This window comes from Excalfactoria chinensis, chromosome Z (genome assembly GCF_039878825.1).
Source record: "Excalfactoria chinensis isolate bCotChi1 chromosome Z, bCotChi1.hap2, whole genome shotgun sequence".
In the NCBI taxonomy this organism is placed as follows: domain Eukaryota; kingdom Metazoa; phylum Chordata; class Aves; order Galliformes; family Phasianidae; genus Excalfactoria; species Excalfactoria chinensis.
The window spans coordinates 8,090,474-8,112,156 of record NC_092857.1 but is presented as its reverse complement, the minus strand read 5'-3'; the positions used below and the strand labels follow the sequence as shown (position 1 = coordinate 8,112,156).

Here is a 21,683-nt window from a genome sequence, read left to right as displayed (position 1 = left end):
TTGTCTGTAGCCCTACCATCTCACAGAATAATCAGTGCTGCCAATACATTTTTAATGCTGTACATCTTCTCCTGCTAATCTGCACCATGTTTACATTAAAAGAAAGGCACTGCCACCAAGCTGGGATGCTGGCACTGTGGTGCTGTCCCTGCTCTGTGGCAGGATGCTCATGGAAGTGGGGGATTCATCCCAGAAGGACATCAGTGTTTCCAACCATCATGATGGGGAAGGGTAGCTCCTAGCACACTGCATCACTCCTGCCTGGCACCTTCCTCTGCCTCAAACCCTCTCCTCTCATCCTCCAGCCTTTCTCCCTCCTGGTTGGGAACTGGTGATGTGATGCCTGCAAGGTTTTGCACAGCCCTGCCCTCACCACATTCACCTTTATTAATATTTATACCTTTGCAGAAAACATAATTATGAAAACAATTTCCAGCAGCGAGACAGGGCAAGGAGGCAGCCCGGATGTCCTAGCAATGAAAAATGGGGGTCAGAGGGCTGGAAACCTTCTTCTAGTCATCACTGGAAATGGAAACAGAGAGCAGCCCCTTGCAGCTGGCTGCTAACAGGCAGCGTCGTGTGACCGCCAGCACGGCATCGGCTCCGGATATCAAAAGAAAGCACCACTCATTTTCCACTCAATTAGAGTCCATCTTCCAAGCGGCTGGGGAAGGGATTTGCTGCTGAGGACTCCGGTGGAGGAGGAAGGAAGCAAAACCAAAAGAGATCACCTCTTCCCAGGGGTCTTTTTGTGGCTGGCCAGTGGGTGGTCCCAGCAGGCATGAAGAAAGGGCTTCACACCCCTGAGACCTTTGCAATGAGCCAGCGCAATAGCTCTGTTTCAAGCCCGAGGTTTCTCTGCACCTCCAACTAGCAAAGCAGAATTCAAAGATGAACTCTCTGACTGGTGACTGATCTGATCTGCTGGGTCCCACCAACCATGCTGGGGCACAGGCTCTACCCTGCACTGCTGCAGTTGCAGCTGTGAAGAGCAGACCTCCTAGAAGTGCAGACACGCAAGGCAACCCAGGCAGAATTGCCAGGCAAAGTACAGTAGTGCAGCACACTTGTTTTAATCAAAAACAACATCGGGAGGGCTCAAGGAGAAGCTCAATGCAGGCTGTTGCTGAGTTCATCCTGGAACATCTCTGCTACTCCTGCTGACTGCCTGCTTGCTCACCTCTGCACTTCTTACACGCTAGAGCCATAAAAAATCCTCAGGGGGGAAATTTCACAGCTGTGCAGAACGTGGAGATTTTAAGGCCGTAAGATAGTGAAGCACTGTGATGTGCCATCACCCCTTCCTTAAGTGCCTTTGAGCATCTGCCATGGGGTACTGGGGGTCTCACACCCCCGCAACAGCTGGAACACATCTGGTCAAAGGCAGTGGTATCGCACTCATGCTAGCAGCTGGCACTGCTCATTGCTGCTGTGACCCAGCTGGGTTCAGGCTCCCAGGCTGGATCCGGATTGTGCTGGTGCTGGGCCGGGTGTGCTTCCCATGGGAGATGCCCCTGTTTGCTGAAGGGGGTCGGGCAGATTCTTCCCGCAGAGGTGGTGCCGGCTGCTTTACTCAGGAGTGGCACCAGATGTTCTCCAAGCCAGGCAGGGCATGGGTGGGATGCAGATGTTACAGGAGGATGCCCTGAACTCCTGGAGGAGGGAATGCACGGAACTTGGAAAATGCAGCTTAATTGCTGCCCTGGGTCTGTTGTCCGGAGGTTACCTTCATTTAAGGAGTGTATCTTCCACAAAGACAATAATTTCCATTTAAAAACACCCAAGTGACTAAAACTCCACCACTTCCCTTCTAAGCTCCTTGCTTTGTTATTAATGTTCACAGTGCACCAAAGAATAGGAACTCTGGACATGAACCACAGCAGCGGGGACACAAAAGGACAGAACGGGCACCTTGTTTCTTGCTTGATATTTTCTAGGACTTAGAGCAGAAAGGGAAAATCTGGGACAGAAGAAGAGCTCTTCCTCCTGCACTCTGGCAATTTTGGCTGCTCAGGACTGGCACACGCAGCATGTCCATAGCATTGACTGACTGCTGGCTGCATTTCAGGGATTCATTTATTTGATTCTCTGGTCCAGTAATTGCCTCATGTAAACAGCAAATTGTTTTTAGACTTGTTCCTGAATTCTTCTCTCTCATTTTTCCTGCTCTTTGAAAACGGACTATCTTGTCTCCTCACCAGCTGCGGTTTGCCTTTGGCAGGTGGCAAAAGAGCTGTGCTCAGTCCTCTGCTTTGCCACTGTCCCATTGAACTGCCTGCTCCATGATGGCCCACTATTGGAGGAGTGCCATCAGCAGAGCTGAGCCCTCTCTGCCTCTGTTGGTGCCAGGCAGCCTTGCAAAGGTCTGGAAGATGGGGCAGCACACACGCAGGGCTGTTATGGCACCGTGGCTGTTCCTGATGCCCTGCAGAGCTCTTCTGGGTATTTACAGCCAGGGTGATGCAGGATGCTCAGAGGACCACAGCAGCCACAGAAAGTCAGTTTTGCTACCATGTCTGGGCTGTGCCTGTGCTATGCATACACGTGTAATTGTAATTTGTCTTCCAATGCTAATTCTTGCAAATTTGCTTCAAACACGAAGAAAAAACTTCTATTTAAGCAATATTCAGAGGTGTGAGAAGGGCAGTGCTGTGATTCCCCAGCCCTCTGCCCTGGTACATGACAGCTGCTTTCCCAGTCCTTAGCTAAGAGAAGCTTAGCCCCCCAGGAGACCTGGATCGCAGAAGACAGGACAAGGGAAAACATCAGGGACCACCGTGGGGGCTGCCCATTTGCACCCTGATCTGCTCCCCCAGAAGGTCCAGGTGCCAGCATCCCCACATGGTAGCTCCTCCACCACACACCCCTAAGAAGGAGCACACATCCCACAGCAAAATCCAAATGTCCCAGTCCCTTGGGTGGTTATGGCAAGGCCCAGAGGATGAGGAGGCTCTAGAGAGATGCCAGCATGGCTTATACCCCAGTTCTATCTCATGCATGGGCAGACAGAGAGACTTGGGGAGCCTGATGCTTCCCTTGCCCATTGGTGCAGTGGGACATGCAGTGCACAGATCATATCAAACCCAACACTGGCTTGGAGAAGCCAGCTGCTGCCGTGGAAGTTACCTATGGCGAACTCGTCAAAGGTGAGTGTGGTGGAGTTTTTGCCCAGAGCATTCGTGACTGTCAGAGTCACCTTGTACTTCACTGTTGAGAAGAGCTGGAGGTATCTGATGTGACACCTGTTTTTGGGGAAGATGTCCCTCTCACAGACCATCTCTCTCGTGCCATGTCTGGAAGTAGGAAGAGAAGAGCTGTTAACTACAGACCAGCACTCAGGGTGGGGTTGCACCCACACAGCTGGAGAGGAGCAGTGTGGTGTACCCACTCTGCCCACGGTTCCCAAATGCCAGAACCCCCCTTCTGCCATCCCCATGGGAGGGAATTTCACATGGGAATTCCATTTTGGATGGAAGCCTGCAGAGAAACAGGGGTGAAGGTGTTTGTGCTGGCTCCCAGAAACTGCTTCTGCTCTCCCACTGTGCTGCTGCAAGGATGAGACCTTATGGGGGCTAGGGTTGGTTCTGCCTATCCTGTGGGAGGATCAAGGTCTATCTTCTTTCTGCTCAGTAAACAAGCCCCAAAAACAAAGGCATGGCCTTAGAAGCAGTTCCAGGACCCCTGCACAGGGCGGTGGGTGATGCCATGGCGAGGAGGGAGCACAGCTGTGCCAGAACTGCTGAAAAAATGGAAGATATAACTTCCACCACAGGGGAGTGATATGGACAGGATGGACTCCAGGGGAACGGGAAGGGGATCTAAGAGTCAAAGCCTCTAGGCCCCCAGATCCACACCTTGGCCCATAGATCTCCCTCTAGAGCTTAAGAACTCCAGTTTACACCCTAGTTATTGGGGCTTCTAGGCTTCAAGTCTTCCCTCTATGCCTGCCCCTAGGCCTAAAGGATTTTGTGCCTTATAGTCAACCCTCCATGCCTCTAGGATTCTAGAGGCTGCTGGCAGTCACCTCTGGGGAAATGGGATCTTCCTTGGGACAAAGCCCCCATGTCAAGTGTGGATGTCTCCAGAGCATCCCTCCTAGGGCCCGTCTTTCAGATGCTGACAGTGTGTGCTAAGCACAGCTGACCCAGAGCACTACTTGGAACCTGCTCTGGGCTGTAGGGAACGAAGTGCTCTCCCTCTCGGGCACTTACATGACAGAGATGTTGAAGGAGTTGGGGATGTAGGTAGGGCTGGGCAGGTGCCAGCTGCAGTAGAAACCCTTCGGGTAGTTGTTGGACCGACACATCAGCACTGGCTCTTTCGGGGGGACTGCCAAGGAAAGAAAAAGAGGAATTATTCATCCAGGTGGGCTTATCACCAGCTCCTGAACATGGAGAGGTCCCTCCCCTCCAAGCACACCCCAAGGTCCAGCTGAGAGCTTGCCTCCTCCCCCCAGCAGGTCACCAGCCCTGATGACATAAAGGGTGGCAGAGAAGGTTGGCAGGTACTGGGGAAATTATCTTCGAGATTGCTACACAGAGATGTTTCTGATGGGGAGGATGTGCTGCTCTCTTGACCCCATTAAGCTGCAGCGCTCACGGCTTTCTCCGCCATGTCCCCAGGGAGTGCTAAACTTCTTGTTGAGGGATGATCCTCAGGAAGACCTGAGGTCCTTAAAGGGATGGAGAAGGATCGCTTATGACAAGATGCAGAGAAGCAGCCTGAAAACAGCGGGGAAAATCCAGCCCTGCAGGAACAGCTGTACTATTGCTCTCAGCTGCAAGGTAGAGCATCCTGTCTCCAAGTGCTTGTGCTGCACTTGGCCTTCCCAAACATGCAAGCAAAGATCAAACAGCATGCAGGAGTGCAGCAGAGTGGCAGGAAGCCTCCATGAAACAGTCATGTGGGAGGAGAAACTGCAATACCTTTCAGCTGATAAATTTTGCCCTTGCAGGTTAGTAACATGTTAAAATCACTGCAGTTAACTCCTTTCAGTACCTGCACTCTTCCATTGCTAAGAGCAGCAGCATGGCATGGCACCTTGGAACAAGATGAACTCCCTTGGCTGGAAGGGGGAAACTGAGGCATGGGGCTTGTGCATGTCCCATTGCCCTGGGGCAGGATAGAGCAAACAGGCAGCACAGAATAAGCAGCATAAGCAGGGTGTGGGATACAGAGGGGTCGGCAGGCTGTTCTGATAGGAGATGTGTGTTCCCCCTAATGGCTATTTCAGCCTTCAGATGGCAGACGAAGGCCAGAGCCTCATAATGAGCCTCCCAGGTAAATTATTTAAGCAGATCCTCCACAGCTAATCGCAAGGCCAGAGACAAGGGTCTTCTCCCCGCTACATTTCTCCTCCTCCTCCTCCTCCTCAGGCCGTTCTTAACCCCTTCCCTGCCTCACAGATACTCTAAGGGTGAGCCTGCAACAAGCTGAGGGCAGCATCACCCGTTGCAGGGGTCAACAGGAAGGCTCTGGGGGCCCCTGGAAGATGTTTCTGAGGGGTGAAGTAGTGCAGGGGACTTCGGGACATGCTCTGGTGTCACAGCGACCGCGCGGTGGCAGTGTGGGCTCACAGCACCCACCTGGCATGGTGGTTGGGATAGGGATGGGGAATGGCGATCGGGGTATGGCAGTGCTAAGAGGATGCCATGGGGCTCTCCTGCTTTGTTCAGTGCTGCACAGATCCTGTGGGACAGCAGAAGCCAGTCCAGGCTCTGGATATAGGGCAACCCCAATGCCCTTCACGGTGCCTTGCCCTATCTGCGATTAGACCAGCTGATAATAATTTATCTTTGCAATTACACCAGATTCAGCTCTGTGTTGGCCTCGTGTCCCTGCTTTGCTTTGCCAGGGACAGGGGACTGCTCACTGCTGCCCATTCCCATCCCTGCTCTGCAGCAATCTGCAAAGGGAGTGAATTTTCATAGGCACCCTGTGCACCACGCAGGGTTCAGAGGCATGGACTCAGCCCCCCGCTTCTGTGCTTGTGGCAGCCTCAGCCATTCAGCCTGAGTCACTGCCACCATCGTGCCTATACTCAGCCAGTGCAAAGCCAGGATGATGTGCTACCTGGAGATATAACTGTAAGACTGCATGGCTCACTGTGGCCATGACCCCAGTTGCCACTAAGGAAGGAGTACTAAGCCCTTTGTGAGATGTGATGATGCACCAGGAGAGGGTCATGGCCACCCTTCCTGAGCTGGTGGCAAGTCCCATCACTCTATGGCAGGTAGGAACCTGCAACCCCACTCCTCTCCCAGACTTGGCAAGAAAAATCCTTGCCAGCACAGCTCATCCTACCCATCAAAGGCTCTTACAGACAGCAAATAAAAAAGCAGGCTCCAATCGATCCTGCACTCCATAATGCTGTCTTTGGAGGTGGGCCAGGCTGACAACCGATAGAGAGAGCAAGAAAGGCAGCGAAGGGAAACTGAGCCATCAGGGAGCATTAAAGGCTTTTTCTGTCCTGAGGATCTCAGAAGGCTTTGGGCAGTGTGTCTGGGTGCACAGATCCCAGTTCCACCCTTTATTTCCCAGTCCCACCAGGCTGATGTCCAGCTCTGAGCCCCAGCATCCCCCATCCCAGCGATGGCCTTACGTAGCCCCTATAGCCCAGGCTCACGGCTCAGCTTCCTGCAGCACGGGCACTTCTCAGAGGCACATGGGAGTGACCGCCTGCAGCCTCCCTAATCCTGACAAATATTTACTTCCCTGTCGCCTTGTGGAGCTGCCGAGCTCCATCAAGGCACAGCTCCTTTCCTCTAGCTGCAAACACTGCCTGCCCTCTCTAATCTGCCTATTAACCTCTTGCATGGCAGGAAGCCACCTCTCCCACGTGCTCTGCTGATGTCCGCTCTGCACGCCCGGGGTGGCTAATGCTTGGGCCACGGCTCCTTCCCAACCCCATTACCCCCATTACCTCCTCTGCACAGCTGCTGCAAAAAGCTCCAGGGGCTAAACAGGCTCATCCCCCTCACAGGGATGCACTCACTCATGCAATGTCCTTGCAAAATGCACAACTCTGTCAGGTAGCAAAATCCTTTCAACCGTCACTACTGTGCTGCAAACCCTGCAGAAGACCCCGACCTGCACTGTATCCTCCTGACCAATGCCCATCTGGCTCATTAGGAATCACTGCCGCCTGAGCAGTGCCAACACTGACTGGCTGGGGACAGCACAGGACGGCCCCTGAGATTAAAGTATCCCTTCCTAGGGTTTTTAGGAAGCCTAGCACAGGGTTCTGACTCTCTTGCCACCTCTAAAGCCCAGTTGCCTTTGTACCCTGAGTCCCACTGAGTAGGGAAAAAAGTGTAACCGATCCATTTTAGAAACCACTAAAAATGATCTACAATAGCTTTTCCTAGCCCTGCTAGGTCATGAGATAATGGACATTAAAATTGTGGCATTTTTATATATAGAAAAGTTATTTTAGGTCATTTTTAGAGGTTTCTGAAATGGATCAGTTGTAATTTTCCTCTCCTGCTGAGGGCTGAATGTACTAAAGATGCCTTGTTCCACAGGTGGAGGGACACAAAAAAATAGTACCCATAAAACTTTTAAGAGGTCTCTAAAACACTTCTGTAGGAGGTATTTCTTCTCTTTCACTTGGGGCACATTCAGACCCCGGGCTGCAGGGGATACCGATGTTACAGTGCGCTCACGGGATGACCTGCATAACTCATCAACCCCAGCTCGTGCCAGCAAAACCTCCAGGGCCCATGACAGCATCGTGTGCTCATGCCAGATCTCCGGCTGTTACACAGCCCGCCCGCGTGCAGGCGTGTTGCCCATGCAGGGGGCAGCTCCAGCACAACGCTCACCCCTGCCTCTCCTCTGCCCTGCTTCTGCAAAGCCCCCTCCAACCAATGATGGTTTTTGCACAATTACCCCCACCCTGTAGCAGCACTTGGATAATCTGCAAGCAACTGTGCATAGCACAAATGCACCCAAGTGGCCAAAAGCAAGCCTGAGGGCACAGCAAGGACCCAACCAAGTTGGATGCTCTGCCTGGAGCACAGACATCAGCACGGCATGCAGGAGCAGCAGGCCAGCACACACACCTGGCCATGCCCATTTGTTGCACATAGACTGGCTGCAAACACTATGCATTATTTATCTAATGCCACTTTTCCAAAATTGTCTCCGTAAAACAGGCTGGTAGGAAACAACAAAGGAAACAGCAATGAATAAATTATATTTCTGCTGCCCAGCTGAGCAGGGAAACAACCATCAGCCACACACCTGTGTGCTCCCAGTAGCACAGATGTCACTGGGATGGTCCATTCTGCTGCCCCAAAGGTTGGGATGTGTCCATGTCCCATTGCTTGCGTAAGGGAAGTAGGTGATGCTCTGACTGTGCTTCTCTTAGCTCTGTTATGCCTGGACTGTGATGTTCTTGTGACAGGGTTTCCCAGATGCACAACCTCTTTCCAAGTCATTATAAGCCACCCCAGCCTTAGCAACAGACAATTCCAGTGAACATCCTCTCATTTGGAAATACGCACCAAAATGAGAGATTCCTCTGGTACCTGAGCCATCACAAGTGTGCACCAGAGACGCCCAGGTCCAGCTCCAAACCCTCCTGTGACAACATCAATGCACATACAAAAACTCTTGGTTGTTCATCCCTGGGACGTTCCCAAATGGGCCAGAGAGATGGTGGCCCTGTCTGCTCCCACTGCAGGGACCTGAGGCTGTGACTGAAGCCCCCATAACCTGCTTCCACCTGGAGCCAGCTCCCCAGCCTCAAGGAGAGACAATTTATTCCCTGGAAGGTGCCGAATAAAAGGGTGGACTCAGCAAAAGATAAATTTCTTAAAGGCCCTGTTTTACACTGATTAGAGCTCATAAACCAAGCTATGGATTTTCTCATTTCCCTTGCAGAAAATTCACACCGAGAGGCAGCGCTGTAAATTTGGGGAAGAGGCACACAGCATTACTCACCCATAAGAGAGTTCACATCTCTGCTTTAAGCACAAAGCACAGTGCAAGCTCCGAGCCCTAAAAGCCACCTCTCAGCAGGTTGGAGAGATGAGTGAGAGCCCTGCCAGTCCTGCAGGTGACCCCGTTTGGGATACAGGTGCCACTGGGATTGCTACGCTGGGAGGGTGCTGGGGGGTCCCTGGGACCCCGATGTCCCCTGGGGCCGCTGCAGCAGAGCTTTGCCACCAGCCTTCCCTCCATCAGAAAGCACGGAGCAGCTTTGCTCTGCAACAGTATTAAATATTGAACAAAGGCAAGCAAATCTGTTATCTGGGATAATTGGGAGTAAATAAAACATTTAACCAAACCAAATGCAGCTGTTTCTACTTGGAGCCGGCACAACAGCGGGGAAGCCAGCTCAGCTACTCCGCGTCCCTGTTACGGCAGCTGATTATTGTTTTGTGTATAACGGTAGCACCGCCAGCTCTTGGATGAGGACAGGACCCACAGCACTGCGTGCCCACAGGAGCAGGGACTGGTGGAGCAGGAGGACAGGATGTAGCCGCCGGAGCAGCATGCTGGGCACAGGGAGATCACAGCAGGGCTGGGATTTGCTCTCCAGCCTGGGGAGTTCATGTCCAGGCCAGCTTTCCTCCCTCAGCACCTCTGCGAGGAGATTTGTGTGTAACATAAACCATTTCAGAGCCAGGTCACTGGTTCGCACATAGCCTGGGGCAGGAATGACCAAACCTCCTTACCAGCTGCTCAGCAGCCTCTGGGACCCGGCGTGCTGGGACTGCAGCCAGGTCCTGTACAGGGAGCTGTGCACATCCCTGGGGTATGATCCCAGTGAGGGAGGTGCTGGCAAATGGAGACAAAGGGATGTAGAGTGTGTCCCCATCCACGGCACAGGTCTGGAGCATCCTGGGTTGCTCACTTCTTACTCACCTCCGGGGTCTTTCTAACCTTCTGACTTGGCAAACAGAGCTTGATGCATCCTCTGCTGCTCTCACCCAAATCCCGGGTTTATCCCTTTGAAAAGTCTGGGAAGAATGAACGGAATTAAATCCATACATCTTCCATTTTGTCAAAATAACCTCTGATCCAGGGGTTTGTCAAAATAACCTCTGATCAATCATCCTTCATTTCCCAGCCTCTCTCTTTCATCTGGGGATGAATGCACAGTGCCAAGCTGATGCGGGGACCAAGTGACCCCTTGTACCTGGACATGTCTTCCAGTGCTTTTTCCTCCCCTCAAATTGCTCATGGCTGGTACATGCAGGATTGCATCGCAGCCCTAACCTGTGGAGAAGAGTGGCTACCCCTGCTGCACGTATCCCTCAATAAAAGGTCTGGGTGATCCAGAGCTCCTCCAAAGCATTTGTTTGCTGCTGTGCCCAGACTCATCATGAGTCACACACAGACCTGGAAACAGCCTGTGCAGAAACATTCCCCATAAGCTCTGCTAGAAGCAGCAGCAAGGAAGCATCCCTGCATGAGGACACTGGAGATCATGAGGGTCTGTGCCACGGTTCTCCATGCCTGTGGCATTTGCTGAAGGGGACTCAGAATCACCCTCCTTCCAATTTTCCAGGTTCCAGGCACAAAACCCCACAGAATCCACACCACGCAGTTCTCCTGCCCTCTACATCATCTTACTTTGCAAGCAAGCAGTCCCTCTTCCCCACCATTCCAGATGGAGAAGACAGGGAAAATACCCAGTGCAGTCACAGGAAACTGAGACCATTGGCAGTCATGTATCCTGAGCAAATCTGTCCCACCAGAACTCCTGGAAACTGTAAATTCATCCAGGAGGAGCCTCTTGAGAGATGCTACAAGCTCTCTGTCATGTACTGAGCAGCAGGAGTGCTGCAAATATTACCAGCTTTTGCTCCCAGCTGGGGAAGAGCAGACTGCCCCTGACAGCCAGCAGCTTTCCGAAATCGCCTTTCTCTCCTCATCCTGCTCAAGTGGCAGCCTGGATGCATCCCCAGCTCTGCACTGCAGGATGCTGTCCCACTAACCCATGGATGGGTATCTGACACCACAGGGGATGGAAAGGAGGGAGGAGGAGATTTCTGGCTTTCTGAAAGAGAGAAAGGGATGTATTTGTGCTTCTCTTCTGCTCATTCTCAGCATCCCAGGACTCTGCTTTACACCCTCCTGTGCCCATTCCACAGCACTGGTGGCTTCTTCCTCATGCCAGCTGTCAAATTATCTGCAGACTCCATAAGAAAATGGCTAGGCTGAAGCCAGAGGTCCCGCCAAGACACACTGGAGTCAGCTGTAGGGAGCTCACATATGATCAGAATGTGCCTCATATGGCCTGTCTCTATGCTGCTCACGCCACAAAGCCACATGAGTAACCTGCAGCAGCAGCCAGCCTCCCTAGCATGCCCAGCAAAGCCACCTGACTCCTTCCCAGATGTCCTTTTGCATAACATATCCTAGAAAACCCCAGCACAGACTCTGTGGGTGATGGGACCAAGACAAACACCTCTGCCTGATGCTGCTGTTCAGGCTGCCCAGGGATGCTACCTTCCCAGTAATGAGGTGCTCCTGGGTAGATGCTCAATTTGTCCCAAGACACGAAGTCTCCACTCCAGTCACTCAGTATCCATCCTCCTGCTTTGAGAAAACACCATCCAGACCTGCAGCTAACAGCAGGAGGGTCTCATGCTTGAAGCAGAATCCTTCCCTGTGCTGATGGCACTGTAGGGTTAGGTGGAAGCAGGCAGGTGGAGAGAGGTCATCTTCAGAGCATCTCTGCAGCTCACCCAAAGGGTGTTTTGCAAGGAGATGAATGCCAGGAGGGAGTTTGGCTGTACTGGAAGGGGTCAGCTGATGCACCAGCTCAGGTCAGAGCACTGCTGACACAGGCACCGCTCTTCCACATCTCCCCCATTTCTCAGGAGCCACACAGGGAGATGGTGTCAGCTCTCCAGGGGACAGAGACAAAATAAAAACCCACACATCTCCAGCAGGGAATGCTGATGGCTTCTGCAGAGAACACGGGAACAGTGGAAGAGCATCCCAGGAGGAGCAGTTCCCCTTGTTTTCTCCCATACCTTGCAGGCTAGCTCCTATCCTAAAAGACCTGCTTTATCCCTAGTCCTGTACCTTCCTTCTTATTTAAAAGCCTTCTTGTTACAAACCTGTCTCATCCTGCTCTCCTTTTTTCTTCTTCTTCTTTTTTTTTTTTTTTTTTTTTCTTTTTCATAATACTCAGGACTGAATTAGGCCCTGGCTTCATTCTTATCTAATGGTAATAAGATCCTTGGGATGATATGTCACACAACCCCACACGTCACTGCACTTGGAAATAATAGCTGAATCTTTAGCACAGATGACATCAAGGGAAGTCCCATTATTCAGCCCATCTGTGAAGAAGCAGAGTTAAAGAAGGCTCTTTGCTTTATAAAAATGATGCTCATCTTCCTCAAACCACACCACGATGATTAAATCCCTAGGGCTGGCAACAGGCAAACCCCATGGGATGCTCCCAATGTGCACAGCCTAGGTAGCGGTAGCAGCTTGAGGAGCTCAGGGAGCCCCTTTCCACCCACCTGAGGCTCTGCAAAGCAAAGTGAGAAGCACTTCCTGACATGATCACACCCAGTGACTGCTTTTGCCCTCTCTAATTATCCTCTATAAAATATTTGCAACGTTTCCTTCATTTCCTCCCCTCCTTGTTTCCCTCAGCTCAGCATCCCACCACATTCCCTTTATCTCCCCTTTCAGTCCTACACTATCTTCTAATCTTTTAATAATTTTTTCCCTGGACCCCTTGTAATTTATTGATGACCTTTGAATGGTGAGATACCCAGAAGTGAACAAAGCATCCCAAAGCCTCTCCACCACCATAGCAGCACCACTCCTGCCCAACCTGGGCAGTGACAGCCTGGGTGCCTAGCACCATCCATCCTTACAGCCCTAAAAGCATGCAGCCAGCAGCCCTGGGTGCAAACTGTCCCTTCTAGCAGCTTCACAAGCATCTTCTCATTTCCCTCCATAGGAGAACAAATAAGAAGAAATTATTTTGCAGACTTTTTTTTTCTTAATACAATCTTTTTTTTTCCTGCTCTCCACTCCAGAGCAGTGCAAATGCATTGCTCATACTGAGACGAATGGCTAGAAATTAGATGTGGACCCCGAGATCCAGGGATTGGGGTTCATTTTCCTCTTCAGAAAGGAAGAGTTTTGCAGGGAAGCCGCAGCTTTCTTCTTGTGCTTTTTTTCCCCACTCTCCAAGGTCAAACAGTCCTGGACTCTCAATAAAACGTCATAGGGGCTCCAGAGGATTTCAGGAGGTATTTGATCGGATTTCTGCAGGCTTGAAGCATGACTTCACAGGTACAGGGGAAAAATACCCAAGAGCTTTGGAGGGAAACATTATTAGAGTCACTGAAGGATTTTTCTGCACTCTCTGAAGCGTTGCACAGAAAATTGCAGAATAGCAAGTTCCATGCTTCGGACCTGGCTATGAGATTGGCACAGAGCCTGTGGCAGAAGGATGCTGTGTTGTCCCTGCCCTGCCGTGGATGGGGCATGCTGCGTTGTTCCTTGCACTGCAAATGCCCCATGCAGCAGGGACAAACCTACCCTCAACACCACGGTGTGGCTCAGCATCCTCCTGAGAACAGGGGATAGGCTCAATGGCGGGGACGTGGCTGTGGGAAAGAGCTGCAAGGAGGTGATGGGGAAAAGCAGGTCAGGGCAGTTGTGCATTTACTTTGCCATCCTCTCCTGGAGTGGAGAAAGCAACTCTGGTTGTGTTAATGCCAATACTTCTGGGTCTGTCCAATGTGTATATGCCACCAACAGCGTGGGGAGGAAGACGGCATGCGTGGCGTTAGGTGGGTTATTCAGATGAACCTGCAGGGTGAAGCCCAATACAAGAGGATGTGGGGTTGGTCTGCAAAAGGGAGGTGCTGGAGGCACAGTTTGGTACCTGCCTCATGACCCAAAACTGCACATGGGCATCTTCCAAGAGTGGCTCCTACAGCAGCCGTGGTGTAATGGCAAAGCAACCCAGCTATGGCCCAGTGTGATGAGATGCAAATGAAACTTGAGATCATAGTAAACACACACACATGTTTCAGTGGCTGCATCTCCTGTTTTCTGCACTAATATGGGCTGGAAAGAACTGGAGAAGGACCCAGAGGACAGAAGCACAGTCTTTGTCTCTCCTCCTCATCCCAATGCTTTACTTGGACTCTTGGGGAAGTTTGTAGCTTGAATGCAGCCCTTGATGTGAGCCAAATGGGTTGCAAATGTATTGGCATGTGTTGTGTCATCTGTAGCGGTTAATAGGATCCATTTTCCAAGGAAGGGGAAAGAAAAGGAAGGAGAGGAGGGGAAAGCTTAAATCTGTAAAACAAACGTCCATCACCCCTTCTGAAGCGCTAAATCCGTGGCAATAGATTATATATGAAAGGTTGGTCTAGAGCAATAATCTGTCAGGGCTTCTCACAACAATGCAGCTGGATTCAGATGTCAAACTAAAATACTTAGCACTTAATACCCTCAAAGCCTTGTGCAAAGAATGGATGTGATGTTGGCCCCGGTGGGGTTATCAGGAGATTTGTCTCTGATTTCACTGGCAACAGCCCCATTAACACACTAATTTTCAAGAGAGGGTAGGGGACCACCCTGCCTGGTGGCACCTACACCATCACCGTGCTGTTTCCTCCCATCCAGCACCTGGAAGTTGGGTAGAAGTGATGGATGGGGAAAAGCCACCTGAGGAGATGGAGGTGCCGAGCAGCTGAGGTATGGCCATAAGTGACCTCTTCACCCCACAGGCATCACCCCAGAGGGGATGCTCCAGCCCTGTCCTCCCTCCTTGATCACCCTCCTTCCCCTCCACCTCAGCAGATGTTCTGGGTCCCGTTCCCCGGGACGGATCCCGGCTTGATTTATTACTGGACGTGACTTCTGGAGTTCGTCAAAGGCACCCGCCCCCCCTTCCTCTGCCTTTCTCCACACCCTTCCCATTTTGTTTTACGTTCACTTTGTGGTCTCCCCACCATAGCTTGCAATAAACAGAAACTCATTTCCAATATAAACAACTGCACACTCTGCCCCGGCGAGCCGCACGACCCTGCCTCTCCAGCTCCCCACCCCGCACTGCTTCGGGCTCTGGGAAAACTGTTGTTCCTTCTGTTTTTTTTCACCCCCCACCCTCCTGGCCTATTGCATTTTTTTTTGTTTCCTCGAGATTTATAACGTGCCAGCCGGAGTCGGAGTGGTCAATCCCACTCCATGTCACGTATGTGCTATTAAAAGTAACTCTATCACTACATTTTGGTAAGGAAAGCCACCTGAAATCCCTGTGCAGAGCACACAGCGAAGAGCTGGGAATGGGAGGAAGGCTCTGCATGAGGCAGAGATGGAGGTGCTGTCCTGAGCTCCTGAGATGGGAGTAGCTTCGTAAAGCACAAAAAAGGGTTGAATTTGGGAAAATGGGATGTCTGGGTTCTGGGATGTGTGGGGATGCCATGCACCATGGCCAGGCTCTGATCACAGTAGGCTGCAGCTGCAGACCCAACTTCCCTGCACAGCTTTAATGCAATGACCCCATGATGACCACTTCAATCACTCCTCTTCAAGGGGCACGGGACAGCCCACAGAAGTTTCATGACTGTACAGGAGGGCTTCTTAACTTCACAAACTTGATGCCTATTAAACACCTTCACCGGTAGGTGGGCATAATGTGCAAAGCCAGTATGGCACCAGCACTGCAGATGAAAAGCGTGGGCTGGACCCAACCCTCCCGATCCTCCAATCACAGATGCAATCAAGGAAAAGCTGAAAAATGGTAAATGAAAATGAAGCGGATCTCACCAAAGAATCCATCGGATTCCATTCTACTGAGAACTTCACATCTCCTAGCTGCTCTGTTGCCCTTTGGTGAGGCATGGGCCAAGGATGTACCAAGGAGATGCACACACCTGCCCCTGCCATGGCATGAGGGTGCTCAGGTCAGTCAATGGGACAAGCCAGTCCACGACCACCACTTTTTCAGGAGCCAAACATTTAATTCTGGGAAGCGATCTGGTCAAAGCAGCCTATGGCTTCATTTCTGCTGGGAAATTAAAACAAACAAGGAAATGAGGTGAGTTAATAGTAATCTGAATCCGAGAGGTTTGGCTGGAGAGTATCCCAGCACTGCAGACTCCATGAGCGCTGCTAGCACCCATATCCACACTGCAGACGCTGTCTGACACCAGGCTCATGGCGCTGCTCACTGGGACTCACTGACAGCAGGGCTTGTGCAGAACCAGACAGTCGGGTTTTGTCTCCTTCTTCTGTTTCTTGGCTGGTTTTGCCACATTTGAGGCTTTTGAAGTTGAAATGAACACCCTGAGGTGTTTGCTGAAGCACCAGGTCTTCTTCACCAGGCTGCAGAATGCCCACACACTGCACGGGCAGCAATGCTCCTATGGGAAGGTCATGATATTTGGGGAGAAAACAACAGGAACATCATTCATGGGGAAGTCAAACCCTGTCTGCAAGGGGAGGCAGAGATACTGTGGTGCCTCGCAAAGCACCAGGCACCTCCCAGACACAGCTCCTGCAGTTTGCCCACTCCTAGTAGGGGCAAAATTTGCAGCTACAGCAGGCAGAGAGGGGGGCTGCCCATCTCCTTCGTTCTGCAATCCTCTTGAGACAGTCCCACTGTAGCTGTGTCTCCACTCACCCACTGCAATGCAGCCTGAGTGCTCCGGGCAAGTCTTACACGCAATGCAGGCTGCTGGGTGCAGGCGCCAGGCTGCTGGAGGCGTCCGCACAGAGGGAGCTGCTCCAGGCGTTCTGAGCAGAGCTGTGCTCAGTGACAGAGGTCTGGCAATGCACAACGACCTCAGCATGGCCATGCTGCAGGTCCTGCAGATGGTCTGTTTGCTGGGAAGGCTGAAGGGCATGAGAGGCTTTCTCTGCAAAATGCCAGATTCCTGTGCACAGCGACTCGGAAGAAACAAAGAGAAAAACGCACAGAAAAACTTCAAGCAGAAAAATTATTTGAGTGGAGAAGCACTTCTGCTGCGTGCTCAGACTTATTTTATCTCCATGGTTTGGCTGTTATCTTGCATCACGTCCCCCATAGCTACAAGCAGGGTACAACATGACTCTGTATCCTGGTGAGAGCAGTTGGTGTTGCAGCTGGGCTGTACCATGAGAACTACACATGGCCACAAGAAGCTGTGCAGGTCTGCTGGATGTCCTAACATTAAATCCATAACCACGGATTAACTGTCTGCAGGGAGAGCTGGTAGCATTTTATCAGCCTTTCACACCCCACTGATAAAAGGACTCTTGGTATGAAGGGTGGCCAAGAAACCACTCTTTCCCTTTCCCATGGATGAGTGGCTGAAGCTGTTCCCAGCCGGCTGGAGCCCCTTAGCCTCTGCTTCATCCCTCAAACTGAGCTTCTTCCACGTAGTTAATCATGGCAAATGCAGGCTGGAGGCAGCCGAGGCCACTGAAGCCCCATGCTGCTCAGTGACCCTAGGGAGGAATGTGCCTGACTCACAGCATGGGAATCCGACCTCCACCGCGGCCCTGCTGCTTGCTGAGATCACGGACATCCATCTCCTGGCTCCACAACTCCTGGCAGTGCTGGAAACGGTCCGGTTTGTTCTCCTGCTCACACTGAGTTGGTCTCCAACCTCACTGCAGTGATGTTCTGCTTGCATCCTGCTGTGTGGTGAGCATCCAGTTCAGCACCTGCATCCTGGTCCCTATCCCTGCTCCCACATGCACCACTTCTGGCTCATTCCAGCATCATTTTGACACCTGGGAAATGCTCCAAGAATGCCAGCAGTGCCACTTGGCTACCTCTGATCTTCCTCCAAGTGACCCACAGAGTCCTGTCGGAGTTGCTATTCCAGTTCTTTTTATTTAGATCAGCCTTTTCTATGTATTACCTCTCTCCTCTGGATGACAGATCCTCAGGATGGCTATAGCTGCACTCAGATTGCTCTGCACTTGCCCAAAGGCATCACTCTCCATCCTTCTCCAGCTCTCCACATGCATCCCCTGATCTCAGAGGCTTTGCAGGGTTTCAGAGCACGAGAGGTAAAGGTGAGAGTTGCCCAAGCACAACATCTGGTGGTGAAGCTCTTCCAGTTCTGCCGTGCACCCAGCGCAGCTGATGGCCTGGTCCCCGTCTTGGTTACCAATCTCCAACATCAAGCAGCTTATTCCTCCTTGACCTGAGAGAGCTGCTGCTCACGCAGCAGCAGCGCTGGTTACAGGAAAAAACTCAAAAGCATTTCTGCAAGATTCCTCCTTGACTCCTGGTCACAGGGTGCAATTTAGCCCTTCCACTACTCACAAATACCTGCCATACTTCCAGCTTGTATTTAAACTTCCAGACACCATGATGGGAGGAGAAAACTCTTTAAAATCCGGATTTCCAACAGATATCCTCATTTAGATTTCCAATAGCGAATCCTCAAATGTTCTCACTGCATGACAACTTTTCAGTCAGATGCGTGGCTTTGAACCCCACCTCTGCAACCCTTCTCATTACCATTGGCAGGCACTGCATCCACAATTCTGGCTTTGCAATGCCATCTCTGGGGAGAGCAGAGGTTTGTCTGTTTGGCATTTCTCACTGCAGAGTGTGGAAGGAGCCTGGGTCACTTGGTCACCTGAGTCAGCAGAAAGGGGCAGGGTAAAGTCCCCAGAGACAGCGAACTTCTGCTAAAAGCAGAGTGTTGGAGAAACATCCTGCTTTCCCGATATCTCTGAATTTGCAAGAAAAAAAATCCTTTCCTGGTTCATCAGTGAGAATGCTTTCCTGTCAGAGCTGCGAGGTTTGGTGCTCTTTCCCAGTACGAGCAGAGCCTGATGTGACAGCCCCAAGGCTGACAGCCCCAGGGGTGACAGTCTTGGGGCTGGGGCCAGCAGCACTGGCTTCCCCCAGTATGGTCAAAGCCAAAACCAATAGAGGAAAGAGCGAGGCATAAACTTGTCATCAGCATGGCACATCAGCACGTTATGGATTTCCCATTTCAAAATAATGGATCCAAACTTGTGCTGCCGCCCAGCCTCCAGAAGGGCAGCACTGCTCCTGCCCATAGATTATGTTTGATGAAACCAAGTTAGTAGCGTTTTTATCTGTCAATTAGGAACCATGAAACAGTTATTAAATAGAGTCAGAGCCCTCCTTGCTGCTCTCCTGGGCAGCGCAGGAGACACATAACAGCCTGTAATGAAGCATTAAGCAGCAGCAGTTTTGTTTCTGATAGGATTGAAAATGATAAGGCAGAGAGGCATGGCCGGACGGGGGAAGCGGTCCCTGGCTCAGCAGCCACATACCAGCAGCTGCTATAGAGAACATCAAAGCTGAAATTTCTCCCCATTGCCCACGAAAGAGGTCTCAGCAGGATGACTGCCTTGCTGCATTTGCTCCCCCAGCCCAGGGATGTGATGTCTGCAGGGATGGAGATAGCATAGGCACATGCTGCTGCCAGAGGTCACTCACTGCAGCGGATGCTTTCACAGCCCTCTGGTCACAGATGCATCCCTCAGGATGCTGGCACAGCCTGGGGCTGAAGCATTGCCCCAGGCTAGGCAGGGACATAAATCAGAATATCTATCTGCCCTCAGGGTTTGACACAGGGTAAGGGACAGTGGGGTGGTGGCCTCACTGGAGGGGATATTTAGGGAAGGAGGAATGCAATGTCTCAGCAAGGGATGGAGAAGGAGCAATATGGCAGGGGCAGAGATGGATGGCCCTGGTGCCACAATATTCACTGTCAGATGACTACCAGGGACACCTGGAGGCAGCATCATTTGCAGCCGAGGAGACACTCCAACTGGGATGGGGCAAACCCTAACCCATGTCTCCACTGCAGGGAGCACCACACATCCGGCCACGCCAAAGGGGTTCACATGCTCGTGTCTGCTTTGCTTCCAAAGGAAACACAACGGCAGCATTGTTTTCACTGCTGGTGTTTTTAAGGGAAGGGCCAAGTTTCCAGGGCTTTCCCTTTAGGAGCTCCCTTTGATACACATATCTCTTAAAACAAGAATAAAACCACTGAAATCCTGAGCCCAAGTGTTTAATTCTCTAATTTTCCAATTCATTAAAAATGTTCATCTGATTGATTTCTGGAGTATTTTTTCAGAGTTGCCAGTGAACCACAAAACCCAACTGTTTCACCTTTTCTCCTGGTGGAAAAACTCTCAGGAAATCATCCCAAAAATTAGTGCAGCAAGGGTGCCCACCAGCTCCTTATCCACATACCAGACTTCAGGCAGTAGCAAACAAATGCAATACAATGCGTTACGCTGCCTCACTGCAAGCCAGCAACATCCACATATCCTTTCATGGGATCTTGCAGAGTTTCGGTGTTTGAGAGCTCCTGGACAAGATGCACCACTGCACACCTACAGCATCCCCACAGCACGGTCTGCACTGTCTGACCTTGAGGCTAAGCCCTCTCCTCTCAGCTGCGCAGAAATGCCATCGAGACCTCAGCCCTGCAGAGACCTGAGTTTGGAGCAACGTAGCTATAGTAACAAACCACTCAGGTCTAAGAGGAAATGATGGACAGGTTTCAGCCTGGCAGGGGGAGAGATGCTGGTACAAACCTCCTGCACAAACACAGCTGGGAGAGGGACGTGGATTGTGCTTCCCAGGGAGGGTGGGCTTTGGGGATACCCTCTTGCATAGAGCATTCTCATACACCTTCTAAATTGGGAATGTGGCTGCACGCCCAGCATAGGGCTCTGCTCAGCATGTGTGGTGTGCTGGGGAAGGACAGACACAGCGGGGATGAGCGATGCACTGGCTCATGCCTGCGGTGCTTACACGGTGCACAACTTCCAATCCCTTCCCTGAGGTCCTCAGGGCAGGGGGAAGGCAGCCAAACCCTCTCCATGGCACCTCCCTGAAATTTGCCCAACAACAAGTTCTCAGGGATTAGCAGCGGCCATATCCCGGTGAGAACAATATTAAGGGATTATGAGATTAGAAATACCATTTATGCCGAGAGGAATAACTCTAATTCTTATCTGATTGTCTACAGATGTCAGCAATCAAAGCGCCTCTTTCATGCAAAGCAGGGAGCGCTGGGGAGCGGGAGGTGACTCGGGCTTGGCCCCCCTGAGCCAGAGGAGAGCCAGCCCCTCCTGCCAATGCGGATTTAGCTTCCTTCCAGGAGAAAAATTGCTCAGCAGCAGGCTGCTTTTACCTCCTCTTGTGTCCCTGCCATGCTGCCACATTCTGTGCAAGCTCCAGGGGCGGTGACACGGCTCACAGACAATGCCAGCTCCACGTCCCCAGCTCAGCCACAGGACAACCCACCCAACCTGCTGCTTTGTGCTAATTCCTCTTGCCTTGTGCTGCATCATTCTGCACAGCATCCTCTGCTTTGGATAAGGACACAGCACGTGGGGTGAGTGGCTTCCAGTGGGCAATGCATTTCTCTTCTTATTCCTGGAGGGCTCAAAGAAGGGAGAAATGGCCCCAACCACACCCCACACTGTAGTGATGCACCCTCAGGGCTGCCTTTGTCCTGTCCCATAAAGTGATGTGCAGCACCCTCCAGGTGACCCCCAGCCCAGCTCCGACCACCGAATGCCAGAGTCACATCATCAGGGTGCCAGTCAGCAGAAAAGTGTCCATGAAGCTAAATCTGCAAGACAGGGATGCATACCTTCCTTAACTCACAGGCTTGAAGGCCACGGGAGAAAATTAGTTAATCTCACCTGACCTCCTGGGTTGCACAGGCCATTACATCCCT

The 21,683-nt window shown here is 51.6% G+C and overlaps 1 protein-coding gene across 4 annotated transcripts in view; it reads right to left on the bottom strand.

Moving 5' to 3' along the window:
* The window catches only part of CNTFR (ciliary neurotrophic factor receptor), a 172,290-nt gene that overhangs the window by 16,381 nt on the left and 134,226 nt on the right, over positions 1-21,683 (bottom strand). For all 4 annotated transcript variants that reach the window (XM_072360370.1, XM_072360371.1, XM_072360373.1 and 1 more), the window contains exons 5-6: positions 4,212-4,329; positions 3,127-3,293 (exon numbers count right to left, since the gene is read on the bottom strand). In XM_072360370.1, the coding sequence (XP_072216471.1) occupies positions 3,127-3,293; positions 4,212-4,329 (285 nt within the window). The remainder of the gene's footprint in view (positions 1-3,126; positions 3,294-4,211; positions 4,330-21,683) is intronic.